This window comes from Carcharodon carcharias, chromosome 15 (genome assembly GCF_017639515.1).
Source record: "Carcharodon carcharias isolate sCarCar2 chromosome 15, sCarCar2.pri, whole genome shotgun sequence".
Classification (NCBI taxonomy): Eukaryota; Metazoa; Chordata; class Chondrichthyes; order Lamniformes; family Lamnidae; genus Carcharodon; species Carcharodon carcharias.
This window is the reverse complement of record NC_054481.1, coordinates 56,996,123-57,022,255: the sequence shown is the minus strand read 5'-3', so window position 1 is coordinate 57,022,255 and position 26,133 is coordinate 56,996,123. Positions and strand designations below refer to the sequence as shown.

The window sequence follows — 26,133 nt, the reverse complement described above, 5'->3', positions numbered from 1 at the left end:
ATGGAGGAGTGGACCAGGGTGTCCCAGAGGGAACGATCCCTGCAGAATGCCACCGGGAGGGTGAAGGGGAGATGTGTTTGGTGGTGGCATCATGCTGGAGTTGGTGGAAATGGCAGAGGATGATCCTTTGGATGGATGGTGAGGTGATAAGTGAGGACAAGGGGGACCCTATCATGTTTCTGGGAGGGATAGGAAGGAGTGAGGGCGGATGTGCAGGAGATGGGCCGGACACGGTTGAGGGCCCTATCAACCACCGTGGGTGGAAAATCTTATAGATCATGAACCTTTAGATCATGAACGCTCTCCTCCATCCCCACCCTCTTTCCGATTCCCCCCTTTTTTTCCCAATAATTTATTTGGATTTTTCTTTTCCCACCTATTTCCATTATTTTTAAATGTATTTTCATCCATTGTTTTATCTCTACCTTTTAGCCTTTTTCGATTCCTTCACCCCACCCCACCCCCACCAGGGCTTTCTGCACCTTGCTTGTCCTGCTTTCTACCCTTAACTAGCACATTTCTTAGATAATATCACCACCTTCAACACCTCTTTGTCCTTTTGTCTATGACATATTTTGCTATCTCCACCTATCACTGGCCCTCTATCCAGCTCTACTTGTCCTACCTCCCCTTAAACCAGCTAATATTTCACCTCTCTTCTATTTTTTACTTAGTTCTGTTGAAGAGGCATACGGAATCGAAACGTTAACTGTGTTCCTCTCCGCAGATGCTGCCAAACCTGCTGAGTTTTTCCATGTATTTTTATTTTTGTTTTGGATTTCCAGCATCTACAGGTTATCTCTCCAAACTCTAATTCCCTACTAATGCATTCATTCACTTTCTCACACACAGACTCACACAGCACTTGAAACATTATTAAACAATCTCACGATACAAGCTTATGCCACAGGTTTAGTGGAAGTCTGCTGGACTGGTCATTTATTCCATTACTGTTCGTGGAATCTGGCTATGTACAATAATCTGGCTACTGCATTTTCTACATTCCAAAAATGACTACATTTCAATTTAATTGGCTGAGGCAATGAGATACAGTATACAAAGCATATTCTTTATTTAACAATAATTTGTAGTGTTACACAGAGGTTAAATTGTAGTCTGAGGCAAAGTAAGGTAAAGGAGCAGTCCCCTTTATTGGAAAATTTTGACATAAACACAGCCAACTGGTGCAGCAGCATATCAGGCTGGAGAAAAGCCCCGCCTTCCAGCAGCTTGATTGCTAGATACGTCCCGTGTGATTGGATAGAGAAAACGTCAGTCAAAAGTCAATGCCTTTTTTGGGGGGGGGGGGGGGGGTGGGGGTGTGGGGCGGTGAAAGGTCGGGAAAATGGCGGTGCTCTGAGGGTTGATTGTGAGTGGCGGCGGCGAGCGAGCGACAGCCAGCAGTCCCGCTGATTTTTCTCCCGAGTCTGAGCGACGATTAAGGGGAGGATGTTGGGCCGTCTCTGGGCCCGGGCGCCTGCTTTGTTCAGGCCTGGGCTTGGTTACCAGCTGATGGGTAGGATGGTGGAGTGCAGGCGACGGTATCCTGCAGCAGGTGGGCGACTCGAGTAGTAGAAACTAAATATATAATAACATTGAGATTGGCGACGGGGGAATCGAATACAAGGTGTCAGCGGTGGCTCAGTGGGTAGCACTCAGCCTGAGTTACAAGATTGTGGGTTTGAGTCCCGCTACAGAGATTTGAGCATAGTATTTAGGCTGACACCATCAGTCAATGACTGAAGGAGTTCCTTCAGGTGGACGTAAAAGATTCAGTGACACTATTTAAAGAAGAGCCGGGGAGTTCTCGTTAGTCCTAGTGGATATTTATCCCTTTAACCAGTAACATTAAAACATGTGGCCATGCTCACATTGTGGGCAGATTGACTAGCACGTTACCGTAGGCCCTATGCTTAAAGAGGACTTCATTGGCCTTGTCCAAAAAAGCTTCTAAAGATCTGCCCTGCAATTACGTCCAGTCAGTTTAACTTCGGTGGTGGGGAAACTTCTAGAAACGATTATTTGGGATAGAATTCATAGTCACATGGGAAAAATATGCATTGATTCAGAAGAGTCAGCATGGATTTGTTAAAGGAAAATCATGTCTTAACTAACTTACTGGAGTTATTTGAAGAGGTAACAGGTGGTTGATGAGGGTAGTGCTGTTGATGTGGTGTATATGGACTTCCAAAAGGTGTTCGATACAGTGCCACACAACAGACTTGTGAGGAAAGTTATAGGTCATGGAACAAAAAGGACAGTAGCAATGTGGATGCAAAATTGGCTGAAGGATAGGAAACTGAGTGTAATGGTTAAAGGGTATTTTTCGGGCTGGAAGGTGGTTTGTAGAGGAGTTCCCCAGGGGTGGGCATTGGGACCTTGCTTTTCCTGGTATGTATAAATGATCTAGATCTTGGTGTGCAGGAGATAAGTTCAAAGTTTATGGACAACACAAAACTTGGGAGAATTGTAAACTGTGAGGAGGACAGTGTAGTACTTCAAAAGGGCATTGACACATTGGTGGAATGGGCAGATAAGTGGCAGATGAAGTTCAATGCAGAGAAGTGTGAGGTGGTGCACTTTGGTACAAAGAACATGGAGAGACAGTAAAGGGTACTATTCTAAAGGGTGTGCAGGAGCAGAGAGACCTGGGTGTATATGTACATAGGTCATTAAAGGTGGCAGGACAGGCAGAGAAAGCTGTTTCTAAAGCATATGGTATTCTAGGCTTCATTAATAGGGGCATAGAGTACAAGAGCAGGGGGGTCATGATGGACTTATATAAGACACTGGTTAGACCTCAGCTGGAGTATTGTGTACAGTTCTGGGCGCCACACTATAGGAAGGATGTGAACGCTTGGAGAGAGTGCAGAAGAGGTTTACGAGAATGGTTCCAGGGATGAGACACTTTTGTTATGAGGAAAGTCTGGAGAAGTTGGGACTGATTTCCTTGGGGAGGAGAGGGCTAAGCGGAGACTTGATAGAAGTTTTCAAAATCATGAGGGGTCTGGACAGAGTAGACAGGGAGAAACTGTTCCCACTTGTAAACTGATTGAGAGCCAGAGGGCACAGTGTTTTGCAAAAGAAGCAGACGCGAGGTGAGAAAAAAACTTTCACACAGCGAGTAGTTAGGGTTTGGAATGCACTGCCTGGAAGTGTGGTGGAGGCAGGTTCAGTTGAGGCATTGGATGATTATTTAAATAGAAACAAAGTGCAGAGTTATGAGGAAAAGGCAAGAGATGGGTACTAAGTTAAAATGCTCAGCGAGCTGGTGCAGACACGATGGGCCGAATGGCCTCTTTCTACACCGTAACAATTCTGTTGATTCTGTAAAGCACACCTAGACATCCATAAACTGTGAAAGGTGCTATATAAATGCAGATTATTTATTTCACTACAAATTAAGAAACGTATAGGGTTATCTCCTGAGCTGCATGGAACCCCAAACTATATTTCACAGTTTCTGTTGTAATCTGTGCAAGGGTAAAAGTAATGTCAGCTGGGGAGAAATTGGTACCCGTCTGGCTGTCCAAATATTAATTGTTTTAACTTAATTGATATTTAAGATTCCAGTAAATTTTGCTGACAGGCAATCTGGTTGTATGCGGTACTGATTCTGAGTCCTCCAGGGCCATTCTCCATCGGTTTCGGTGATTGTGATGATCACAGTGATGTTAATTCAGCAAACCCAAGCTATTGAACTGATGCCTCTGTGCTCTCTCAATTTTCTCCAGAACCTCGGGCTTGATGAAAACCAATCACAAACCAACTGTTTCTCCAAGAGTCTCTGGAGAAGTCTCAGGAAGTTATGTTTGACACATACCATAATTATCCAGAATTTCTGCACCACAATAAAAGTGTAAGCTGTAGATATGCTGTTGCTCTAGCACAAGATTTCAGCAGGTTCAGGTTCTTATGTTTGATAAATAAAAGTTGTCTGATAACCCTTGAATTTTGCTCTTCTTTTCTAGAACGGAAGAAATTTTATCAGGATGTTAGCATTTCTCAAGGGGAAGGTAAGATTTGTGTTCTCCTGTCTGATGTTTGTGGGTGAAGGTTTCTTTTTTAAGTTTTGGACTTCTTTCAGTCACACAATGGAATGACTACAATCCCTATTGGAACTAAGTTCTAGGAAACAACGCAATATTACTGGACAGGAGAACAGGAGAAGGTAATTAGCCACTCAAACCTATTCTACCTTTCGATTAGATCACAATTGACCCGTGCCCACCTTTATTATTTTTTTCATTTGTGGGATTTGGTCTTCGCTGGTAAGGCCAGCATTTACTGCCCATCCCTAATTACCCTTGAGAAGCTGCTGGTGAGCTGCCTTCTTGAACTGCTGCAGTCCATGTGGTATCGGTACATTCATGGTGCTGTTAGGTTGGGAGTTCCAGGATTTTAACCCAGTGCTGGTGAAAGAACGGTGATATTTCTAGTGTGTGATTGGTTTTCATCAAGGCTGAGGTTTTGGAGAAAATTCAGAAAGCACAAAGGCATCATATAAGACCATCTGAGACAGGATTTAATTTGCGAGATTTGGTGCATTACAAAAGAGAGGGTCATAGAGAATAGAAAGGCTCTGAAAGTAATAGGTCATGATGGTAAGACAGTACATATCAAACTGTTAAGCTTTATTCCTTGAAATTAATACAAAATCTGAGACTTTGAGCAGTTTTTAAATGGTAACAAGGAACCTTGTACTTCATGTGCTGATGTGTTTTACGATGCAGGTTCAGAGGAAAGAGTTAAACTAGATCAAGGGCTGGATAGTGATAATGTAAGTGATCACAACACACGAGCAGGGCTATCAAATCCAAAGATCAGTTGCCCAAAATGCTTACTTGGGTGCCATATATTCCAGAGGCGTCTAGTGAACGGAAGGATGGAACAATTGTAGGACATAATCCAGCTGCCATTAAGTTGAAGTATTGGTTGAATATTCAAGATGATGGCCAAGAAGAGAGACCCATGGATTGGCAGAATGGGGTGAAAGAGTGGAGAATAAGAAATCTAAGTGCAAGCACTGATGTTGGGTCTACAAGTGACTTTTGCAGGTTGTGGTGTTCCCATGTGCCTGCTGCTCATATTCTTCTAGGCCAATGATTCTCAAAGTGTGGTCCATGAGAATCTTTCAGGTGGCCTGGTCCAAAATGTAAGTCACTGAGGCACAATGCCACGGCTGAGGCCACACAAAGGAACAGGCCAGAACCCTCATCCGTGCCACCCACATGACATACAACCAGACCAGCTCCTGTGTGCGCGGCATAACTTATCATAAGCATGAACAACAACAGTGTATAACCAAGATATATATTGAGGTTGATTTTTGTTTGATTTAATATTGAGGTAATTTAAGTATTAGTTTCACAGAAGAAGTTTATTGTGACGATTTTTGAACACATTAGAATGTTTCAAGTAAACATGTTCTCTTGTATTAATGTTTATAATATATCCTTTTGTTTCTGGCATAAATTAATAATTTACTTATGCGTATTAATTTATTAAATATAAATTTATTACATTTAGTAGCAAAAAGGCAGCAAAATGTTTGTAGTTTTCATTACTTTCCGTGAATTCTGATCAGTTTGTTGTGGTGACAAGCGAAAGCAGGTGGGGTAGACTTGATAGGTAGTCCAGAATCTTTTACCCAGCCAAAGTGGTCATCGAACAACAAGATTTGAGATTAGGCGATAGAGGTTGCCGGTTTGGGAGGTCGTGTTGAAGGTGCCTTGGTGAGTTGTTGCAGTGAACTGCAGCCATGAAGTACTGATGGTGGAGAATGTGAATGTTTGAGGTGGTGGTGGGGATGCTGATCAAGCAGGCTGCTTTGCCCGAATTATGTCAAGCTTCTTGAGTGTTGCTGCACTTCACTCATTCAGGCAAGACTTTGGGGAGTCAGGAAGTGAGTTACTCATCCCAGGATACTCAGCCTCCTAATAAAAATCTGTTGATCTGGATCTGGAGAATTTTAGTTGACCCCCAGCCTCCATAACCTTTTTGGGCAAAAGTCCCACTTTCCACTCCCCTTTGAACCGAGCAAGTACAGTGATGTTATTCTATGAATGACAGATTAAAACTGCCTATGAGCATTGAAGACCCAGGGAAATGTTCAAAGAGGAGCTCGTTCAGTGTCTCACCAACTACTCCTCCCTCAACACCATCAAAAATAGACCAACTGGACTATTTGTTTCATTGCACTTCTAGGAATTTGCAATTTGTGATGTTGACACTGCTTAGTCTGTACAAGTTGTACTATGGGAAGCTTTTTCAGACATTTCTTAAATGCTTTGAAGGGAGATGCTCCCTTCTGGGGAAGTGATGGTATAATGCTATTGTTACTAGACTAGTAATCCAGAGACCCAGAGTAATGCTCTGGGGACCTGGGTTTGAATCCCACCACAGCAGATGATGGTATCTGAATTCAATAAAAATCTGGAATTCAAACTCTAATGATGATTGTTGTAAAAACCCATTTGGTTTACTTTAGGGAAGGAAATCTGCCGTCCTTACCTGGTTTGGTGTACATGTGACTCCAGACCCACAGCAACGTGGTTGACTTTTAAGTGCCCTCTGAAATGGCCCAGCAAGCTACTCGGTTGTATCAAACCACTGCAAAGTCTCAAAAAAGGAATGAAACTGGATGGACCACCCGGCATTGACCTAGACACAGGAAATGACAACGGCAAACTCAGCCCTGTCGACCCCGCAAAGTCCTACTTACTAACATCTGGGGGCTAGTGCCAAAATTGGGACAGCTGTCTCACAGACTAGTTGAGCAACAGCCTGATATAGTCATCCTCATGGAATCATACCTTACAGATAATGTCCCAGACACCACCATCACCATTCTTGGGTATGCCCTGTCCCACCGACAGGACAGACCCAGCAGAGGTGACGGCACAGTGGTATGTAGTCTGGAGGGAGTTGCCCTGGGAGTCCTCAACATCAACTCCAGATCCCATGGAGCCTCATGGCATCAGGTCACACGTGGTCAAGGAAACCTCCTGCTGATTACCAAGCACCGCCCTCCCTCAGCTGATGAATCAGTGCTCCTCCATGTTGCACATCACTTGGAGAGAGCACTGAGGGTGGCAAGGGCACAGAATGTACTCTGGCTGGGGACTTCAATGTCCATCACCAAGAGTGGCTTGGTAGCACCACTATTGACCAAGCTGGCCGAGTCCTAAAGGGCATAGCTGCTGGACTGGGTCTACGGCAGGTGCTGAGGGAACCAACAAGAAGGAAGAACATACTTGACCTCACCCTCACCAACCTGCCTGCTGCAGATGCTTCTATCCATGAAATCTTGGTAGGAGTGACCACCGCACAGTCGTTGTGGAGGCGAGTCCTGTCTTCACTTTGAGGATACCCTCCATTGTGTTGTGTGGTACTATCACCATGCTAAATGAGATCGATTTCAAACAGATCTAGCAACTCAAAACTGGGCATCCACGAGGCGCTGTGGGCCATCAGCAGCAGCAGAATTGTTCTTGAACACAATCTGTAATTTCATGGCCTGGCATATTCCCCACTCTACCATTACCATCAAGCCAGGGGATCAACTCTGGTTCAATGAAGAGTGCAGGAGGGCATGCCAGGAGCAGCACAGGCATACCTTAAAATGAGGTGTCAACCTGGTGAAGCTATAGCACAGAACTACTTGCGTGCCAAACAACATAAGCAGCAAATGATAGAGCTAAGTGATCCCACAACCAACAGATCAGATCTAAACTCTGTAGTACTGCCACATCTAGTCATGAATGGTGGTGGACAATTGAACAACTCACTGGAGGAGGAGGCTCCACAAATATCCCCATCCTGAAAGATGGGGGAGCCCAGCACATCAGTGCAAAAAATAAGGCTGAAGCATTTGCTACAATCTTCAGCCAGAAGCGCCAATTGGATGATCCATCTCGCCCTCCTCTGGAGGTCCCCAGCATCGCAGATGCCATTCTTCAGCCAATTTGATTTACTCCATGTGATCTTGAGAAATGGCTGAAGGCACTGGATAGTACAGGGGCAGTGGGGCCTGGCAATAGTACTGAAGACTTGTGCTCCAGAACTTGCTGCACCCCTAGCCAAACTGTTCCAATACAGCTACAACATTGGCATCGACCCAGCTGTGTGGAAAATTGTCCAGTTATGTCCTGCACGCAAAAAGCAGGACCAATCCAATCTGGCTAATTACCATCTCATCTGTAAAGTAATGGAAGGGGTCATCAACAGTGCTATCAAGCGGCACTTGCTTAGCAATAACCTGCTCACTGGCACTCAGTTTGAGTTCTGTCACGGTCACTAAGTTTCTGACCTCATTACAGCCTTGGTTCAAACATGGACAAAGGACTGAACTCCGGAGGTGAGGTGAGAGTGACTGCCCTTGATTTCAAGGCAGCACTTGACAAGTGGGGCATCAAGGAGTCCCAGCAAAACTGGAGTCAATGGAAATTAGGGATAAAGCTCTAAGCTGGTTGGAGTCATACGTATTACAAAGGAAGATGGTTGTGCTTGTTGGAAGTCAATCATCTCAGCTCCAGGATATCACTGCAGGAGTTTCTCAGGCTAGTGTCTTCAGCCCAACCATCTTCAGTTGCTTCCTCTATGACCTTTCTTCCATTATAAGGTCAGAAATGGGAATGTTCGCTGATGATTGCACATTTGTGACTCCTCCGATACTGAAGCAGTCCATGAGCAAATGCGGCAAGACCTGGACAATATGCAGGCTTGGGCAGACAAGTGGCAAGTAACATTCACGCCACACGTGTCAGGCAATGACCATCTCCAACAAGAGCGATTCCAACCATCATCCCTTGATGTTCAATGGCATTGCCATCACCGAATCCCCCACTATCAACATTCTGGGGGTTACCATTTACCAGAATCTGAACTGAACTAACCATATAAATATTGTGGCTACAAGAGCAGGTCAGAGACTAGGAATCATATGATGGGTAACTCACCTCCTGACTCCCCAAAGCCTGTCCATCAAGGCACAAGTCAGGAGTGTGATGCCTGGATGAGTGCAGCTCCCACAACTCTCAAGAAGCTTGACACCATCCAGGACAAAGCAGCTCGCTTGATTGGCATCACGTCCACAAACATTCACTCCCTCTAGCACCGATGCACAGTAGCAGCAGTGTGTACCATCTACAAGATGTACTTCAGGAATTCAGCAAAGTTCCTTAGCCAGCACCTTCCAAACCCAAGACCACTACCACCTAGAAGTACAATGGCAGCAGGTAGATAGGAACACCACCACCTGGAAGTTCCCCTCCAAGTCACTCACCATCCTGACTTGGAAATATATTGCTATTCCTTGACTGTTTCTGGGTCAAAGTCTTGGAACTCACTACCTAACAGCATTGTGAGTGTACCTACACCACATGGACTGCAGCAGTTCAAGAAGGCAACTCATCACCACCTTCTCATGGGGAACGAAGGATGAGCATTAAATGCTGGCCCAGCCAATGAAGCCCACATCCCATGAATTAATTAAAAAAAATATATATATATGATGGTGTACTGTGTAAATGCTTTTGGTGTTGGGCAAGTTACTCATGATTGTGACTAACTTATAGTAGAAATGTAGGCAAAAGTGATCAAAAACTGATACCGTATTTCCAATTAGGTTTCTGTCCTGCCACAGTCCCAAAGCAGTTCTCATCAAAATCACAAATGATTTCCTATGTATCGTCCTATCTTTGGTCCCCAACACAAACTCTATTCTCTCGTCACTGACTCCATTCCTCTCTGGCAACTGCCTGAGGCTGAACCAGACTGTTCACAACCTTGGTGTCATATCTGACCCTGAAATGAGCTGCTGACCACACATCTGCGTCATCATTAAGACTGCCTATTTCCACCTCTGTAAAAGCACCCAGCCCACACCTGCCTCAGCTCATCTGCTGAAACATGCAATTATGCCTTTGTTGCCTCTAGACTTGTTTATTGCAGCACAGTCCTGGCAGGCGTCCCAGCTTCAAATAAGCTTAAGCTCGTCCAAAACTGTTACCTGAATCCTGACTGACACCTGTTCCTGTTCATCTATCGTCCCTGTGCTTGCTGATTCCCATTGGTTTCTAGTTAAGCACTTCCTGATTTTAAAGTTCTCATCCTTGTTTTCAAATCCCTTCATGACCTGGTTCCCTTTTTCCCATCCATTTCTGTAACCTCCTCTGACCCTATAACCCTCTGAGATACCTGTGCACCTCCAAATCTGGCCTTTTGTGGATCCCCAATCTTAATCACACTACCATTAGCAGCTATACCTTCAGCTCCCGAAGCCCTCACCTCTGCAATTGCACCCCCTCCCAATCCTATTTGCCTCCCTTCCTCTCCTTCCTCCTTTAGGGCGCTCCTGAAAATGTACCTCCTTGACCTGTGAAGCACCTTTGGATGTTTCACCAGGTTAAATTTGGTACATGAATGTATGTAATAATTCTTGCACCAGAAAGCCCTGTATGTCAGTTCAGTAGTGTGCTCAGTGCTGTTATCACAACTCCAGGTAGTAACAAAGGAAGTGACTTATTCTGGGAACTGGATTTATTTTTTTATTCGTTCATGGGATGTGGGCTTCGCTGGCTAGGTCAGCATTTATTACCCATCTCTAGTAGCCCTTGAGAAGGCGGTGGTGGTGAGCTGCCTTCTTGAACCGCTGCAGTACACCCACAGTGCTGTTAGGAACGGAGTTCCAGTATTTTGGCCCAGTGACGGTGAGGGAACGGCGATATATTTTCAAGTCAGAGCGGTGAGTGACTTGGGGAACTTCCAGGTGCTGGTGTTCCTATCTATCTGCTGCCCTTGTCCTTCTACATGGTCATTGTTGTGGGTTTAGAAGGCTCTGTCTAATGAGCCTTGGTGAATTCCTGCAGTGCATCTTGTAGATGGTATACACTGCTGCTACTGTGCACTGGTGCTGGAGGGAGTGAATGTTTGTGGATGTGGTGCCAATCAAGCGAGCTGCTTTTTCCTGGATGGTGTCAAGCTTCTTGAGGTTTGTGGGAGATGCACTCATCCAGGCAAATGGGGAATGTTCCATCAGACTCCTGACTTGCGCCTTGGAGATGGTGGACAGGCTTTGGGGAATCAGGAGGTGAGTTACTCATCACACGATTCCTAGCCTCTGACTTGCTTTTGTAGCCAGAGTATTTATATAGCTAGTTCCCCCCCCCCCCCCCAAAGATGTTGATAGTGGGGGGAATTCAGTGATAGTAATGCCATTGAACGTCATGGGGCAATGGTTAGATATTCTCTTGTTGGAGATAGTCATTGCCTGGCATTTGTTTGGTGTGAATGTTGCTTTCCACTTGACAATATCCAGGCTTGGGTTGACCAGTCTTGCTGCATTTGGACATGGACTGCTTCAGTGTCTGAGGAGTCGCGAATGGTGCTGAACATTGTGCAAATCATCAACAAACCCACTTCTGACCTTATGACGGAAGGGTGGTCATTGATGAAGCAGTTGAAGATGGCTGGGCTGAGGACACTACCCTGAGGAACCCCTGCAGTGATGTCCTAGGCTGAGTTGACTGACCTCCAACAACCACAACCATCTTCCTTTGTGCTAGGTATGACTCCAACCAGCAGAGAGTTTTCCCCCTGATTCCCAATGACTCCAGTTTTGCTAGGATCCTTGATGCCACCCTGGGTGAAATGTGGTCTTGGTGTCAAGGGCTCACCTCACCTCAGGAGTTCAGCTCCTTTGTCCATGTTTGAACCAAGGCTGTAATGAGGTTAGGAGTTGACAGGCCCTGGCGGAACCCAAACTGGGTGTCAATGAGTCATTGCTAAATAAGTGTCTCTTGATAGCACTGTTGATGACCCCTTCCATTACTTTACTGATGATTGAGAGTAAACTGATGGGATGGTAATTGGCTAGGTTGGATTTGTCCTGCTTGTGTACAGGACATATCTGGGCAATTTTCCACATAGCTGGGTAGATGCCAGTGTTGTAGCTGTACTGGAACAGTTTGGCTAGGGGCATGGCAAGTTTTGGAGCACAAGTCTTCAGTACTATTGCTGGAATATTGTCAGGCTCCGTTTATGAACCTTATTGCCTCAGAAAAGGAATCGTCCAATTTCTTCATTGGCAAATTGCATTTTTAGAGCAGGAGTGTCAAGCTGCATGAAATTAAGTAGACATTTTGTGGGATTTATCTCTCGGGTAAAAGGAAAAAATTGCAGGGCCGGGGGAAAAGAGCAGTGAATGGTACTAATTGGATATTTCAGAGAGCTGGCACAGGCACAATGGGCCTAATGGCCTCCTGTGTTCTGATTCAGTGTTCCAAGTTGCTTCTCTCTGTCCCTGGGACATTAAGAAATTGCCAGAATGTCGTCTGGAGACACTGGTAGATACAGGTGTGGAGTTTAGACAGTTTGTTAACCTTTCCTATTTTTGTTAATTATTGATTACTGTCACAAAGCATTGTGGCAGCACTTACAGCTGCAGGAACATTCTCCATTTAGATGTAAATCTAGGCAATAGGTCCATGCCCAGAGGAAAGAATGTTAATTGAAGCCTTCAGTGTCATGGTTGGCTTCAGCTATTCACAGTTTTAAAGCTGAACCAGACCAAAGTAACTCCTTACGCTCAATCCTGATTTAAGCATTTGTAATTCTATTCTACTTAAAATAATTCATTTGAATCAGCCAGGCATGTTTTACACTATAAAAATATGCAGATTATTTAATTTCAGTTAGTTCCCTAGTTGGTGCCTACCTTACTAGTGACAGTAAATATATTTCTTGAAAGGGTAAAACTGGTAGTTGGGTGCAGTGGTGTTGTGGTTATGAGTGTATTTGTTAAACTGCCAGACCACGTGTATCAATGCTTGATATTTACAACAATTAACTCTTGCCCAGGCTGGACCATTTTTTCACAGAGGCTGAATATTCTTGCTGAAAGTCTGAACCACTCCATGTATGACGCTGCCCCTCTGACTTTGTAAGGGTCTGTTTCTTTGCCTTTGCAGGAGGAGCGTTTGAGATAAACCTGGATCGCAGGAAACTGAAGACACCTCAGGGAAAGTTGTTCACGGTCCCCAGCGAAGCTCTGGCAATTGCTGTCGCCACAGAATGGGATTCTCAGCTAGACACATTGCAGTTCTTCACCATGCATCTGGTAGAGTCTGGTTGTAATTGTGTTTTTTTAATTAACTGGAGTTTACGGACTTCTTAAACTTGGCAATATGGGCAAGTAAACTCTGGGATTAAAACAGAAAATGCTTTTTCTTTGATTAGACAACTTTATGCAACACTGCACTGGATAATCCCACACAAAGAACAAAAGAACAGTTGATTAGGGCGGCTCTCAAATACCTGGATACAGATACTGTCTGGTAAGTCATACTTGCTGTGGGTGAGATTGTTGTATTTCTGTATGCATTCATAAACTATACATATAACTGCTCTGGACTTGACAACTGAAGGAACAATATTAAAATGTTCTTCTTGGTAACAATTCTTTTGCACGGGGTGTTGACTAATTGTGAAGAGAGCTGTGGAAAAACTAGAAGAGAACACATGTAGAGTAGTAGGGTGGGCAGATACGTCACCAGTGCAGTTCAATGAAGAAAAATGTGAAGGAATTCATTTTGAAAGAAAGACTTGGAAAATGAAATGGATAGGTATAAGTGTAGGCCATTTGATATCTAGAGCGTATTCCACTAATCAGTTTGATCTGTACCCAACTCTATTTACTGGTCTTTGCGCTGTCTACATCTTTTGAAACCTTAACACAGCAAAAAAAATGCCCAGATCATTAAGGTTGTCAACTTCAAGTAGATAAGGTCATTAAAAAAGGCAAGTTTGATTTTGTATCTGGGACACGGAATACAAAAGCAAAAAGGTAATGTCCTTGTACGAGACTGAACTAGGCAGTATTTCCAATATTGTGTACAGTTTCAGGCACTCCATTATAGGAAAGCTGTAAAAGAGATAGAAAGAATATAGTATATATTCCTCAGGACATTGCCAGGGATGCAGGTTACAGCCATAGAAAAGAGAATTGAGAAGTTTGGGCTTTTCTGCTCTAGGCATCAGAAGGTTAAGGGTGACCTGATAAAAGGTTTTCAAGATTCAACTGGTTCATGCTGAAGTAAACAGTAATGAATTATTTCCATTGGTTAGTGAGATAATAGCAAGAGAGTAAGAATTAAATATAATCACAAAAAGAATCAATGACAAAAGTTAGACTCAGCATTTTTACAGTATGTTTAAAATGTAGAGTTCTCTGCCCCAAACATTTGTTACAGCAGACTCCATAAATAATTTTAGAGGAGAATTAGATGGTTGCATTAATAAAGGTTTAGAGAGCAGGATCAGCCTAAGAAACTCATGGAGAAAAATATTGGCACAGACTTTGTCCGGGTGGCCTGTTTCTGAGCTGTAAGCTTTTATGATTCCACATTGTACCTTATAGTCAGGTAATTGACCAATATTTGGTGCCGACTTTAGGATGTTTTCGCATAGGATTTTGAATTGCTGATTTCTGCCTAGGTGATCTGCCATTGTGCTGAATGGAAGTGGTGAGCAGTTGGGAAGGAGGGCAAGGTTTAATGAAGGCTTTGTACGGAATCGTCGAAGTTGCTTATAGATCAGGAATCCTTAAAGCGAGAGCTCATTCTGGCCTAAAAATGACACACATGAATAGTTTCCTGATAACAACAGTAATAATGGGCTGTAACTTCGAAGCTCCCGAGTGTTGGATTTTGGAGGGGTACACCAAAGATGGGCTGGGGAACCCCCCTCGGAACTTCAAAAAGTAAGCGTTTGCATAGCAATTGCCCAGAAGTGTGCAAATTTCCCCTAGGCAATTGCCCTGCTCTGGGAACCATACGAAAATATGATTTAAATCTCAAACTTCGGATGGTTCCAGCTGGTTTACACCAATAGTTACCCAGAAAAAGTTAGAAGAACTAAAACCTCTTCTAACTTCTGAGTAACTATTGTAAAGACCCAGACTGACCCTACACCGCCGAACCCCCACCCTCCACTCCCTGACCAACCCCCCACCATATGGTATTCACCCTCCACTCCCGATTCCCCCTGGCCAGACCACCCCTCCCCCAACCCAACTGGGCACCCACCTCCCCCATGCCCCACCCCGCAGACCCTACCCTCCTCTCGACCAGACCATTCCCTCCACACCCTGACCTCCGACATTACGGGCCCCCCCCAACCTTTGATACCACTGTCCCCCCACCCCGAGGCCTGATCTACCCCCCCAGATGTGTCCGATTTCCCCCACACTCCGCACCTCCCCGACGTCCCAATCCCTCTCCCCCACCCCGAAGTACAGTCCATCCCCAACACCACCACCCCCCCCCCCACCATTGTCCAAGCCCCCACCCATCCCCGCTGATGTCTAACCACTGCTCTCACCCCCTACCGATGTCTGACCAGCCCCCAACACCCCCCCCTCATGTCTGACCACCCTGACCTCCAATCTTCCCCCCACCCCTCCAAATCCTATCCACTTATTTTAGACACTTATCTTCTCCCTGGCCTGTCAATTTGAATCGGACCTTTAAACTTACCTTGTTTACAACAGCTTGAGCCGTAAAAAGGAGGCGTGTCCTTCTTCAATCCAACTCTGCTGGACTTTGGAGACAGCTGCGCAGCCTGGATCTCATCCGGCCTGAGCCGGAAGGTGGGGCATGATAGGCACCGAAGAAATTTCACCTAAGTAATTGGGCACTGAGTGGCAATCCACGCTGATAGGCACTCCGAGGAAGTTATTGCCCAATGAGTCAAAACCCCAGGCAGCAGTGAGCATCACCCACTGGGAGCACATATCTGAAATTCAGATCCACGTTGCCGGACAATTCAGGGAAAATTCTGAGTAACCAACACCTGAATTTTTAAGATGAAAGCAAAATACTGCGGATGCTGGAAACCTGAAATAAAAACAAAAAATGCTGGAAAAACTCAGCTGGTCTGACAGCATCTGTTGAGAGAGAAACAGTTAACGTTTCGAGTCTGTATGAAGACGATCATACGGACTCAATAAATGCTGGCCTAGCCAGTGATGCCCTCATCCCATGAACGAATAAAAAAAAAAATGTGCTGGAGAAGAGTGTTTCACTACCCCTCAGCATTTCATGAGTCTATGATTCTGAACCAGGAGACAGGCACCTGATATACTGGTGTAAATAGCAATAGCATCCAACTCATGGGAACTATTCTATCAGAATCCAGCCTAAAAGAGTGGCATGATATAAGTGGCTGACTTGCAAGATCATCAGTTTGAACTGTGGGGAAAATGGGGAAGGATGAACCGAGGAACATGCTGACGCAAGATTAAGAAGAGCAAAAAGACCTGGGCAGGAAAAGCAATTGTTTCAGTACTTGAATACTAAGAGGTCCATGAGAACTAGAAAGATTTGCAAAGGAGGCTGATAAACAGTTGGATACAGCAAAGGGGTGATTTCAGGGCCTTTTTTAGATGTAGGAGTTTAAACTGAACCTTCCTTATCCATGTTGTGTGTTTTTTTGATGTGCAGTTACAGAGTGGAGGAGCCACCTGGTTTAGTGGAACTCCAGACAAATGAATGGGATCCAGTCATCAAATGGATAGAAAACAGGTGAGTGGAAAGGGTCATCTTGGGTGCTTGATGTGGGATATGGAGGTCAATGTCACACCTCAACTGCAACAAAATAACTGAGTCTGCCTTGCCTGGTGAAGGGGAGAATGCAATGGATCATGCAATTGGCGTTCAGTTAAGTCTTGCTTAATTGCTAGTGGCTATACAGCGACAGAGATCTTGCTGTAACTTTTGGCCACTTTAGTCAGACAGAGGGACTCACCCAGAATAAAATGCACCCAGACGTTAGTGCTCTGCAAACTCACTGATTTGTTTTGTTTAATGCTAATCTATGTTTTTTCAAACAGATATAATGTTGTTATTGGCACCTCAACAAGTATCTTGGGACCAAACATTCCAAAGGAGTCTAAGCAGGTCTTTGAGCAGCACTTCTCTTCATACAATTCCTGGGCCCTAGTAGGTGTGTGATCACTCAAGTCTTTGTCATAGTCAGATACTCTGGAATAAAAGCTAAATGAGGTAAATGTTTCCTTTTCCTTTGCTATAACGCCTAATTGTATTTGTACCTAGGGTAACAACAACATCTTGCATTTCTATAGTGTTTCACCCATAGAAAGACATCTTCAAGTACATTGCCTTGAAGAGAAGAAACAGTGAGTAGCTAGCAAGAGGAAAAATTGTTAGGATTATTAGCTTATGGACAATGACAGACAGGGAAAAAAAATACCCTCTGGCTCATTCAGCTTGCTGCATGTAATTGTGATACCTTCTGTCTCTTAATATACAATCTCCACAACCCCCCCCCCCCCCCCCCCCCCAAAAAATGGAATGTAATATGCTGTTGGTACGACCAGAGGATTTTGAAAGCAAAGACGTGGGCAGAAGATGGGCAGGAATATAGTGACTAAATGAGTAGCCACGGAGTGGAGAGTTAGCCATCAACCTGTGGCTGAGGAATCCTTACAGATGCACAGGCTCGCAGAAATCACTAAATTTGGAATGGAGTTGCTGTTTTCAAATCTTCACACTCTGAAAGGAAGAGAGTGAAGTAAAGGAAAAGGATTCACAGACTAATTAAATCTGATAGATCATGTTATGAGCAATCCCTCCATGGCCTTAACTATCTTTATGCTGATCGGGGTGTTAGTCCAATATGAGAAGAGGCTTTTATGGATTTCCACATAATGAGGGAGGGCCTCGCCCTCCACCCCCACAGCTGTACATCTTCTATTCGACCTGAGACACCTTTCTAAAGAGCTACATTATAGTTGGGTAAGTATTCACTCCTCACTTTTCAGATATGCATTGGAAGTTAAAAAGTTGAGTAGTTGGCAATTAGGAGAAATCCTTGTTGAAATCACTGCCCTGCTTGCTTCTCCCTTTTATGATGGCTTTGTTTTTCTAGGCCTGGAGTATGTCGTCCACCAGCTAAAATCAGTGGTTCTTTCATTAAATCTAATTGACCGAAATTTGAATGTAGAGAAGGCTGTGCTGCTGTCTCGACTCGAGGAACAATATCAGGTACGGGATAGGTTATGGACTGCGTGGCTTATCCCCTTCTCCAATCCTCAGGCCTCTAGTTACTGAATAACATTAGTTTGGCTTTCTCTTTCCCCTCACTGTGAAGCAAAGCTAAGGCTCCATACTGGCTCTTCTGAATTTTATGTTCACTTACCAAACCCATTGGGCAAGGGGCATTTAGGTTACAGTCATGACCCAATGGAGAAGAGCAGATACTTTCTGGGTTCCTTTCACCACGAGTTTTTTGGTCCATGTCGCATAAAGTGGCATGAGCAAGCTGAGACCAAGCTTGTTTCTTGTAGGATAATTGGGGATGCAGCTCAGTTTGTGATAAGAGATTACACTTTTTAGCATTGTGGTTTTATTTTGTTTTTAGAATTGTTATGGACGGGGGAGGTGGTGGGATAACTTTTCCCCTTTTCCCTCACTTCTAGGTTATTTGCAACAAGATATATTTTAGTGGGAGTGTTTTAAATCTTTTGAATGTTGTCATTTTCAGTAATAAACACGAAGCAGGCTTTGGGGTAAGTTTAAATCAAAAGAAAAGATGATGTTTCTTCACCCAGAAATGTGCACGCACAAACTGTCATGATACAAGTTGAGATGGATTCTAGAGACAAAGCATGCATTTGGGATATTAACAAAAGAAAATACAAGAAGTAAATCACGTATCCAAATTTCAGTTCTTTAAAAATGTACATGTAGCAAGCTTGAATAGGTTCTCTTTGGATGAATGGAAGTTGGAAGCCTTTGGGTCTCCAGTTAAAGTCGTAGCCAAGTTTTGTAGAAGTGAAGCTTTGCAGGTGAAAAGGATTTAGTCCCTCTCTCACTCTCTGGGTTGACTGGTTGTTAGGCAGTGTTCTGTTCTTGCTGGAGATGGCCTCTCTTGTCCTTTTGCAGCTTATCTGTCTCTCCCTGGTTTATGGAGTAAAAGAATTTGTAATGTGAGGTTGGTTTTGGTCATGTGACCCCCCCCCCCCCCCCCCCAAAAAAAAAAGAGCAATACCTCCATTGTCCACAAAACTGATTCAAGGTTAGATGCCACTGCTACACAATGGAGTTTTAATGGTGGCTTTTCACCTGCTTGTGATGAATTAGTTTCACTGCACCTTCCTTTCTTGAGGGTCAAGCTTGCAGGCACTGTATCTGGGAAGGCTATTGATTTAGAGTTTTGGTAAATATCCAGTCAACAGGAGATGTAAATTTGCAAGTGGTTTCACATTGTGAATGTCCATTCAAGGGAGGGCACTTCACCCACAGTCATTTACATTTTAAGAACTTTTGGAAGCATGTTCAGACGTGAGTTAATCCTTTGTCTGTGCGTAAATCTCAGAAGGCCACCTGACCCTTGCAGCATCTTGAGCAGCATTTTGACCACTTTTGAGAGTCAAATTTTCAAAAGTCCATATTGACTGAAGTCTGTATGTTGAAATTAGGAATATGATATCATTGCAAGCATGACATGGCCGACACAAGATATATAAGATCTCCACAGTCTCTCTGGCTCTGCAGGTAATGACCCTGTCTGGTGTGAGAGTTAACTATACAGACCAGGAAGATTCCATGATTGATTTTTAAAATGTATTTATTTACTCTAGGAATATAGTGTCGCTGGTCTGGCATAGGAACATATGGGAATGAATAGGCCATGCAGCCCATCGAGCCTGCTCTGCCATTCAATACGATCATGGCTGATCATCCACTTCAATGTCTTTTTCCCACACTATCCCCATAGCCCTTTATGTCATTGGTACTTAGAAATCTGTCAATCTCTGCTTTAAAGATACTCAATGAGCCTTCTGAGGTAGAGAATTCCGAAGATTCACAGCCCTCTGAGTAAAAAAGTTTCACCTCATCTCAGTCCTAAGTGGCTTCCCCTTTATTTTGAAATTATGTTCCCTGGTTCTGGGCTCCCCAGCTAGGGGAAACATCTTACCTGCATCGATTCTGTCTATCCCTTTAAGTATTTTGTAGGTTTCAATGAGATCACCTCTCATTTTTCGAAACTCTATGGAGAGTACAGGCCCAGTTTCCCGAACTTCCTTCATAAGACAGTTCTGCCATCCTGGGAACCAAGTCTGGTGAACCTCAGTTGCCATAGAGGGAGTGCAACAATGTCCTTCCTAAGTAGACCAAAACTGTACATGGTATTCCAGGTGTGGTCTAACCAAGGTTCTATACAATTGAAGCAAGTCTTCGATACTCCTATACTCAAATCCTCTTGTGTAAAGGCTAACTACCATTAGCCTCCCTAATTGCCTGCTGCACCTGCATGTTAGCTTTCAGAGACTTATTGATGAGGACATCCAGGACTCTCTGTACATCTATGCTTTCTAATCTCTTACCATTTAAGAAACACTCCGCACATTCTGTTCCTCCTACCACGTGGATAATCTTACATTTTTCCATATTATATTCCATCTGCCATGTTCTTGCCCACTCACTAAGTCTGTCCAAATCCCCTTGAAGCTGCTTTGCATCACAACACATCCCCACCTAGCTTTGTGACATCCATGAACTTGGAAATATTACATTTAGTCCCCACATCCAAATCATTGATATATATCGTGGACAGCTGGGGTCTCAAGTACTGATCCTTGTGGTACCTCGCTAGTCACAGCCTGCCAACGTGAGAATGACCCGTTTATTCCTATCTCTGCTTTCTGCCTGTTAACCAATTCTTAATTCATGCCAGTATAATACCTCCTATCCCACGTGCCTTAATTTTGCTAACAAGTTCCTGTGCAGGGCTTTATCGAAAGCCTTCTGCAAATCCAAGTTTACTACATCCATCAGCTCCCCTTTATCAATTCCGTTGGTTACATCCTCAAAAAAAACTCCCAACAGGTTCATCAAATATGATTTCCCATTCATAAACCCACGTTGACCATGCCCAGTCAGATCATTATTATGAGTGTCCATTTATCACATCCTTTATAACAGATTCCAGCATTTTCCCTATGACTGATGTAAGGCTAACAGGTCCGTAGTTTCCCATTTTCTCTCTCCCTTCCTTCTTAAATAGCAGGGTGACATTTGCTACCTTCCAAACTGCAGGAACTGTTCCAAATCTTTAGAATTTTGGAAGATGATCACCAATGCATCCACTGTCTCCATAATACCTCTTTCAACACTCTGGGATGTGAAATATCGGGTCCCGGGGACTTATCAACATTCAGTCCCATTAATTTCTCCAATACAACCTCCTTACTATTACTGATTTCCTTCAATTCCTCATTCTCCTTAGTCCCTTGGATCTCTGATTCTGTGAGATTTCTTCTATCTTCCTCAGTGAAGACAGACACAAAATAATCATTTAGCTTCTCTGCTATTTCTCTGTTTCCCATTATAACTACTACCTGTAATGGACCCGCATTGGTCTTAGCTAATCATTTCCTTTTTACATATCTTTCGAAGCTTTGACAGTCCGTTTTTATGTTTTTGCTAGTTTACATTCATGTTCTCTTCTCCCTTTATCGGTTTCTTGGGCCTCATTTGCTTTATTCTAAAATGCTCACAAATCTCAGGTTAACGACTATTCCTGGAAACTTTATAGGCCTTTTCTTTTAATCGTATACAATCCTTAACTCCCTTTATTAGTTATGGTTGACTGACTTCTTGGGTTTTTGTGCCTTGAATGAATGTATAGTTGCTGTTAACTGTGTAGTAATTATTTAAATGCAAACCATTGCCTGTGTACCATCATACCATTTAATGTATTTTTCAAATCCACCTCAGCTAATTTGCCCTCATACCTTCATAATTTCCTTTGTTCAGATTTAACACCCTGGCTTCAGATTGAACTAGCCATTTCTGGCTAGTATGTATTGCCCATTTCTAGTTCAGAGTCATAGAATCGTTACAGTGCAGAAGAAAGCCAATAGGCCCATTGTGTCTGCTTCCAAATGAGCAATTTTCTTTGTGCCATTCTCCCACCTTCTCCTCATAACCCTGCAGATTCTCCCTTTTCAGATAACAGTCTAATTCCCTTTTGAATATTTTGATTGAACCTGCCTCCACCACACTCTCAGGCAATGTATTCCAGATCTTAACCACTTGCTCTGTGAAAAGATTTTCTCTCATACCGCTTTTGCTTCTTTTTGCCAATTACTTTAAAGCTATGCCCTCTCGTTTTCAATTCTTTCATGATTGGGAACAGTTTCTCCCTATCTACACTGTCTAGATCCCTCATGATTTTGAATACCTCTATGAAATCTCCTCTCGGCTTTCCTTTCTTCAAGGAAAATAATCCTAACATCGCCAGTCTATCTTTATCACTGAAACTTGTGATCCCTGGAACCGTTCTCGTGAATTTTTTCTGCACTGTCTCCAATGTTTTCACATACTTCCTATAGTGAAGGCACTGGATGCAGTACTCTAGCTGAGCTGAACTAGTGTCTTATACAAGTTCAACATAACCTCCTTGCTCTTGCACTCTCCCTATTAATAAAGCCTAAGATACTGCATGCATTTATAATTGCTCTCTCAGCCTGTCCTGCCATCTTCAATATGTGTATATGCCTCTGCTCCTGCACCTCCTTTAGAATTGTACTCTATTTTATACGTTATTCCTACCAAAATTATTCACTTCACATTTCTCCGCAATGAACTTCATCTGCTACCTGCCCACCCATTCCACCAACTTGCCTATGTCCATTTGAAGTTCTACACTATCCTCCTCTCAGTTCATAATACTTCCAAGTTTCGTAACATCTGCAAACTTTGAAATTGTGCCCTGTGCACTAAGGTCAAGGTAATTAATATACATCATGAAAAGCAATGGTTCCAACCCTTATCCCTGGGGAACTCCACAACATACCTTCCTGTAGCCCGAAAAACATCCATTAAACACTACTCTCTGTTGCCTGTCACTTAGTCAATTTTGTGCCCATATTGCTACTATTCCTTTTATTCCATGAGCTATAACTTTGCTCACAAGTCTGTTGTGTGGCACTGTATCAAATGCCTTTCGGAAGTCTATATGTATCACATCAGCAATATTGTCCTCATCAACACTCTCTGTTACCCCTTCACTAAAACGCCAGCAAGTTAGTTAAAAATGATTTTCCTCTAAGAAATCCATGCTGACTTTCTTTCATTAACCCTTCTTCACCTCGCCCCTCACCTGAGGTGTGGTGACCCTCAAGTTCAACTCACCACCAGTTGTGTCTCTCCAGAAGATGGTTGCAAGTGCTTCAGCCTTGTCTTTTGCTGGGCTCCCTCATCATTGACGATGGAGATATTGGTGGAGCTTACTCTGTCAGTTAGTTGTTTATTGTTCTGTACCATTCACAACTGGATGTGGTAGGGTTGCAGAGCTTTGATCTGATTGGTTGGTTGTGGGGTCGCTTAGCTCTATCACATGCTGACTCCGCTGTTTGGTGATCAAGTAGTCTTGTGTTGTAGTTTCACCAGGTTGACCTCATTTTTCGGTATGCCTCGTGCTGTTCCTGGCATGCTCTCCTGTACTGTTCAGTGAACTGAGAGTTGATCCCTTGACTTGATGGTAATGGTAAAAATGAGGGATATGCTGAGCCATGAGATTACAGGTTGGGGTTGAATACAGTTCAGTTGCTGATGATGGCCACCAGCCCATCATGGATGCCCAGTGTTGAGCTACCAAATCTGTTCTGAATCTATCCTATTTAGCACGTCGGTAATACCACAAAACACAATGGAGGGTATGCTCAGTGTGAAGACAGAACTTTGTCTTTGCAAGGACTGTGCGGTGGTTACTCCTACTTGTACTGTCATGGTTCAGATGCATTGAATAGATTCATGAGTACAAGATCTAGTAGGTTGTTCCCCTTTGTTGGTTCCCTCACCACCTGCCACAGGCCCAGTTTGACAGATATATCATTCAGCATTCGGCCATCTCCATCAGCCACTGTTGGTGATGGACATTGAAATCGCCGACCCCTCAAGTGGTGTTCAACGTGGAGGAGCACTGATTCATCATATGAGGGAGGTGGTGGTCGTTATCAGTAGAAGGTTCCCTTGCCTATGTGTGACCTGATTCCATGAGACTTCATGGGGTCCAGAGCCTCGGGGTAACTCTCAACTATACCACAGTGCTGGGTCTGTCCTGCCAGAGGAACAGGACATACCCAGGAATGGTGATGGTAGCTATAAAGATATGTCTCGGTGAGTATGACTATATCAGGCTGTTGCTTGACTAGACTGTGGGACAGTTATCTCAATTTTGGCACAATCCTCCAGATGTAAGTTAGGAGGACTGAGACATAGGGATAGTAGTTGCATAAAAGTTTGTGTTGCATAAACCTTGAGAGTTGAATTGCAAATGTCAATTCCAACAGTGTAATCTTATTGGACCTGCTCCTTTAAGGCATGTGTGTAGGAATGCCCTTGGGTCCCAAACCAGGAAGATCCCATGACTTTGTAAGTTGTGCCCTTGGTGGTTTAATTAACATGTTCCATTTAAACCGTAAACACACCCAACCGACAAGCAAATGCACATGTTTGCGAATATCTTTTATCTAGAACAAATTGTGCTAATCTTTCACACTGGTTGAGATTGAAACGAATGTTGTAAGCATAGAGGTGACTTTTTTCCACTACTTTTTCTCCAGATTGAGTTTTGGGGAAACGTTGAATGGGCACATGACTACGACCTATATGAGCTTCGATCCCGCACGGCTGCTGGAGCCTTGTTCGTCCATCTGTGCTCAGAGAGCACCGCTATCAAACACAAGCTGCTGCAGGACTAAAGCGACTGATCATTTGTTCAACTCTTTCCTTTAACTGCAGAATTCTTTTCCTTGATGGGTACATGTTGATCCGTAATTTAAAATGATAATATAATAAAAATGTGTCCTGCCTATTGGAACAGTCCTGTTTATTGAGTTTTTCAAATTTGCTGAAGGAATGAGTTGATGCCTCCTTTTTTCTTAAAGCAAAAAATGCCTGTATGTTCAATTCATTAAGTGATTGCATTATCATTTAGGGATTAATGATCACAAACGCAAAACTGAATACTAAGGTAACAATACTGTTGTTATGTGAACATGAATTTTAAAATAGTTTTGCATAGAAATAAAGAATAAATGATTTTTCCCCTCAACTTCCTTTGTCCAAGGAGAACAACCCCAGCTTCTCCAACTCCAATCCCGTAGCTAAATGCCCTTATCCCTGGAACCATTCTCATGGTTCCTACACACATGCCTTAAAGGAGCAGGTCCAATAAGATTACACGGTTGGAATTGACATTTGCGATTCAACTCTCAAGGTTTATACAACACAAATTGATAACTTGTATGCAACTACTATCCCTATGTCAGTCCTCCTAACTTACATCTGGGGGCTTGTGCCAAAATTGAGAGCTGTCCCACAGACTAGTCAAGCAACTGCCTGATATAGTCATACTCATGGAAGCATATCTTACAGTCACCACTCTAGGTGTGTCCTGATCCTCTGGCAGGACAGACCCAGCACTGTAGTATAGTTGAGAGTTGCTCCAAGACTCTGGACCCCATGAAGTCTCATGGAATCAAGTCAAACATGGCAAATCTCCTCTGCTTCCTCTCAAGGACTCTTTTGATCTTTCCTGGAGTGTGGTAACCAGAACTGGATGCAATTCTTTAGTTGTGGCCTATCTTGAGCTTTATACAGGTTCAACATAACTTGCCTGCTTTTGTATTCAGTACAAGATCCCGTATGCTTTGCTAACCAATCTTTCGATATGCCCTGCCACCTTTGAGACAATCAGTGATTTCATAAGGAAATTGCATGGGACCTTGATCAAAATAAACTTGCTAAGGGGATAGAGTGGGGGAATGGGACTGATTGGATTGCCTTACAGAGAGCCAGCATGGACGCGATGGGCTGAATGGCCTCCTCCGTGCCATAATGACTCTATTTCTCTTTTCTCCTGCCTTTCCAGTACAGCAATACACTGTCAGGGCTTTAATGATTTTAAAATACAGTGATTTAGGAAATAGTGTGCATCAGTCTTATGTGATGACTGTGATTTATTTTTGTCACTTCCCAATCAGCAGCAGGTGATGCATTCCAAAGGTGGAACAATCAGTTCGTCACCTTCCATTTTCAT

At 43.6% G+C, this 26,133-nt stretch overlaps 1 protein-coding gene across 1 annotated transcript; it reads left to right on the top strand.

Moving 5' to 3' along the window:
* The first annotated feature begins 1,330 nt into the window (after nt 1–1,330).
* Nucleotides 1,331–24,906, top strand: atpaf2 (ATP synthase mitochondrial F1 complex assembly factor 2). The gene is made up of 8 exons (XM_041205791.1): nt 1,331–1,555; nt 3,972–4,016; nt 12,972–13,120; nt 13,240–13,337; nt 16,503–16,583; nt 16,892–17,004; nt 17,950–18,065; nt 24,656–24,906. The coding sequence occupies exons 1-8, from the start codon at nt 1,450–1,452 to the stop codon at nt 24,791–24,793; spliced, it is 846 nt and encodes a 281-aa protein (XP_041061725.1). The 5' UTR covers nt 1,331–1,449; the 3' UTR covers nt 24,794–24,906.
* Nucleotides 24,907–26,133: the final 1,227 nt, after the last annotated feature.

Coding starts and splice junctions, on each gene's coding strand:
- atpaf2 (XM_041205791.1), top strand. CDS start 1,450: ATGTTGGGCCGTCTCTGGGCCCGGGCGCCTGCTTTGTTCAGGCCTGGG. Junction 13,338..16,502: donor CTGGATACAGATACTGTCTG/GTAAGTCATACT, acceptor TTTGATGTGCAG/TTACAGAGTGGAGGAGCCAC. Junction 17,005..17,949: donor CAATTCCTGGGCCCTAGTAG/GTGTGTGATCAC, acceptor TTGTTTTTCTAG/GCCTGGAGTATGTCGTCCAC.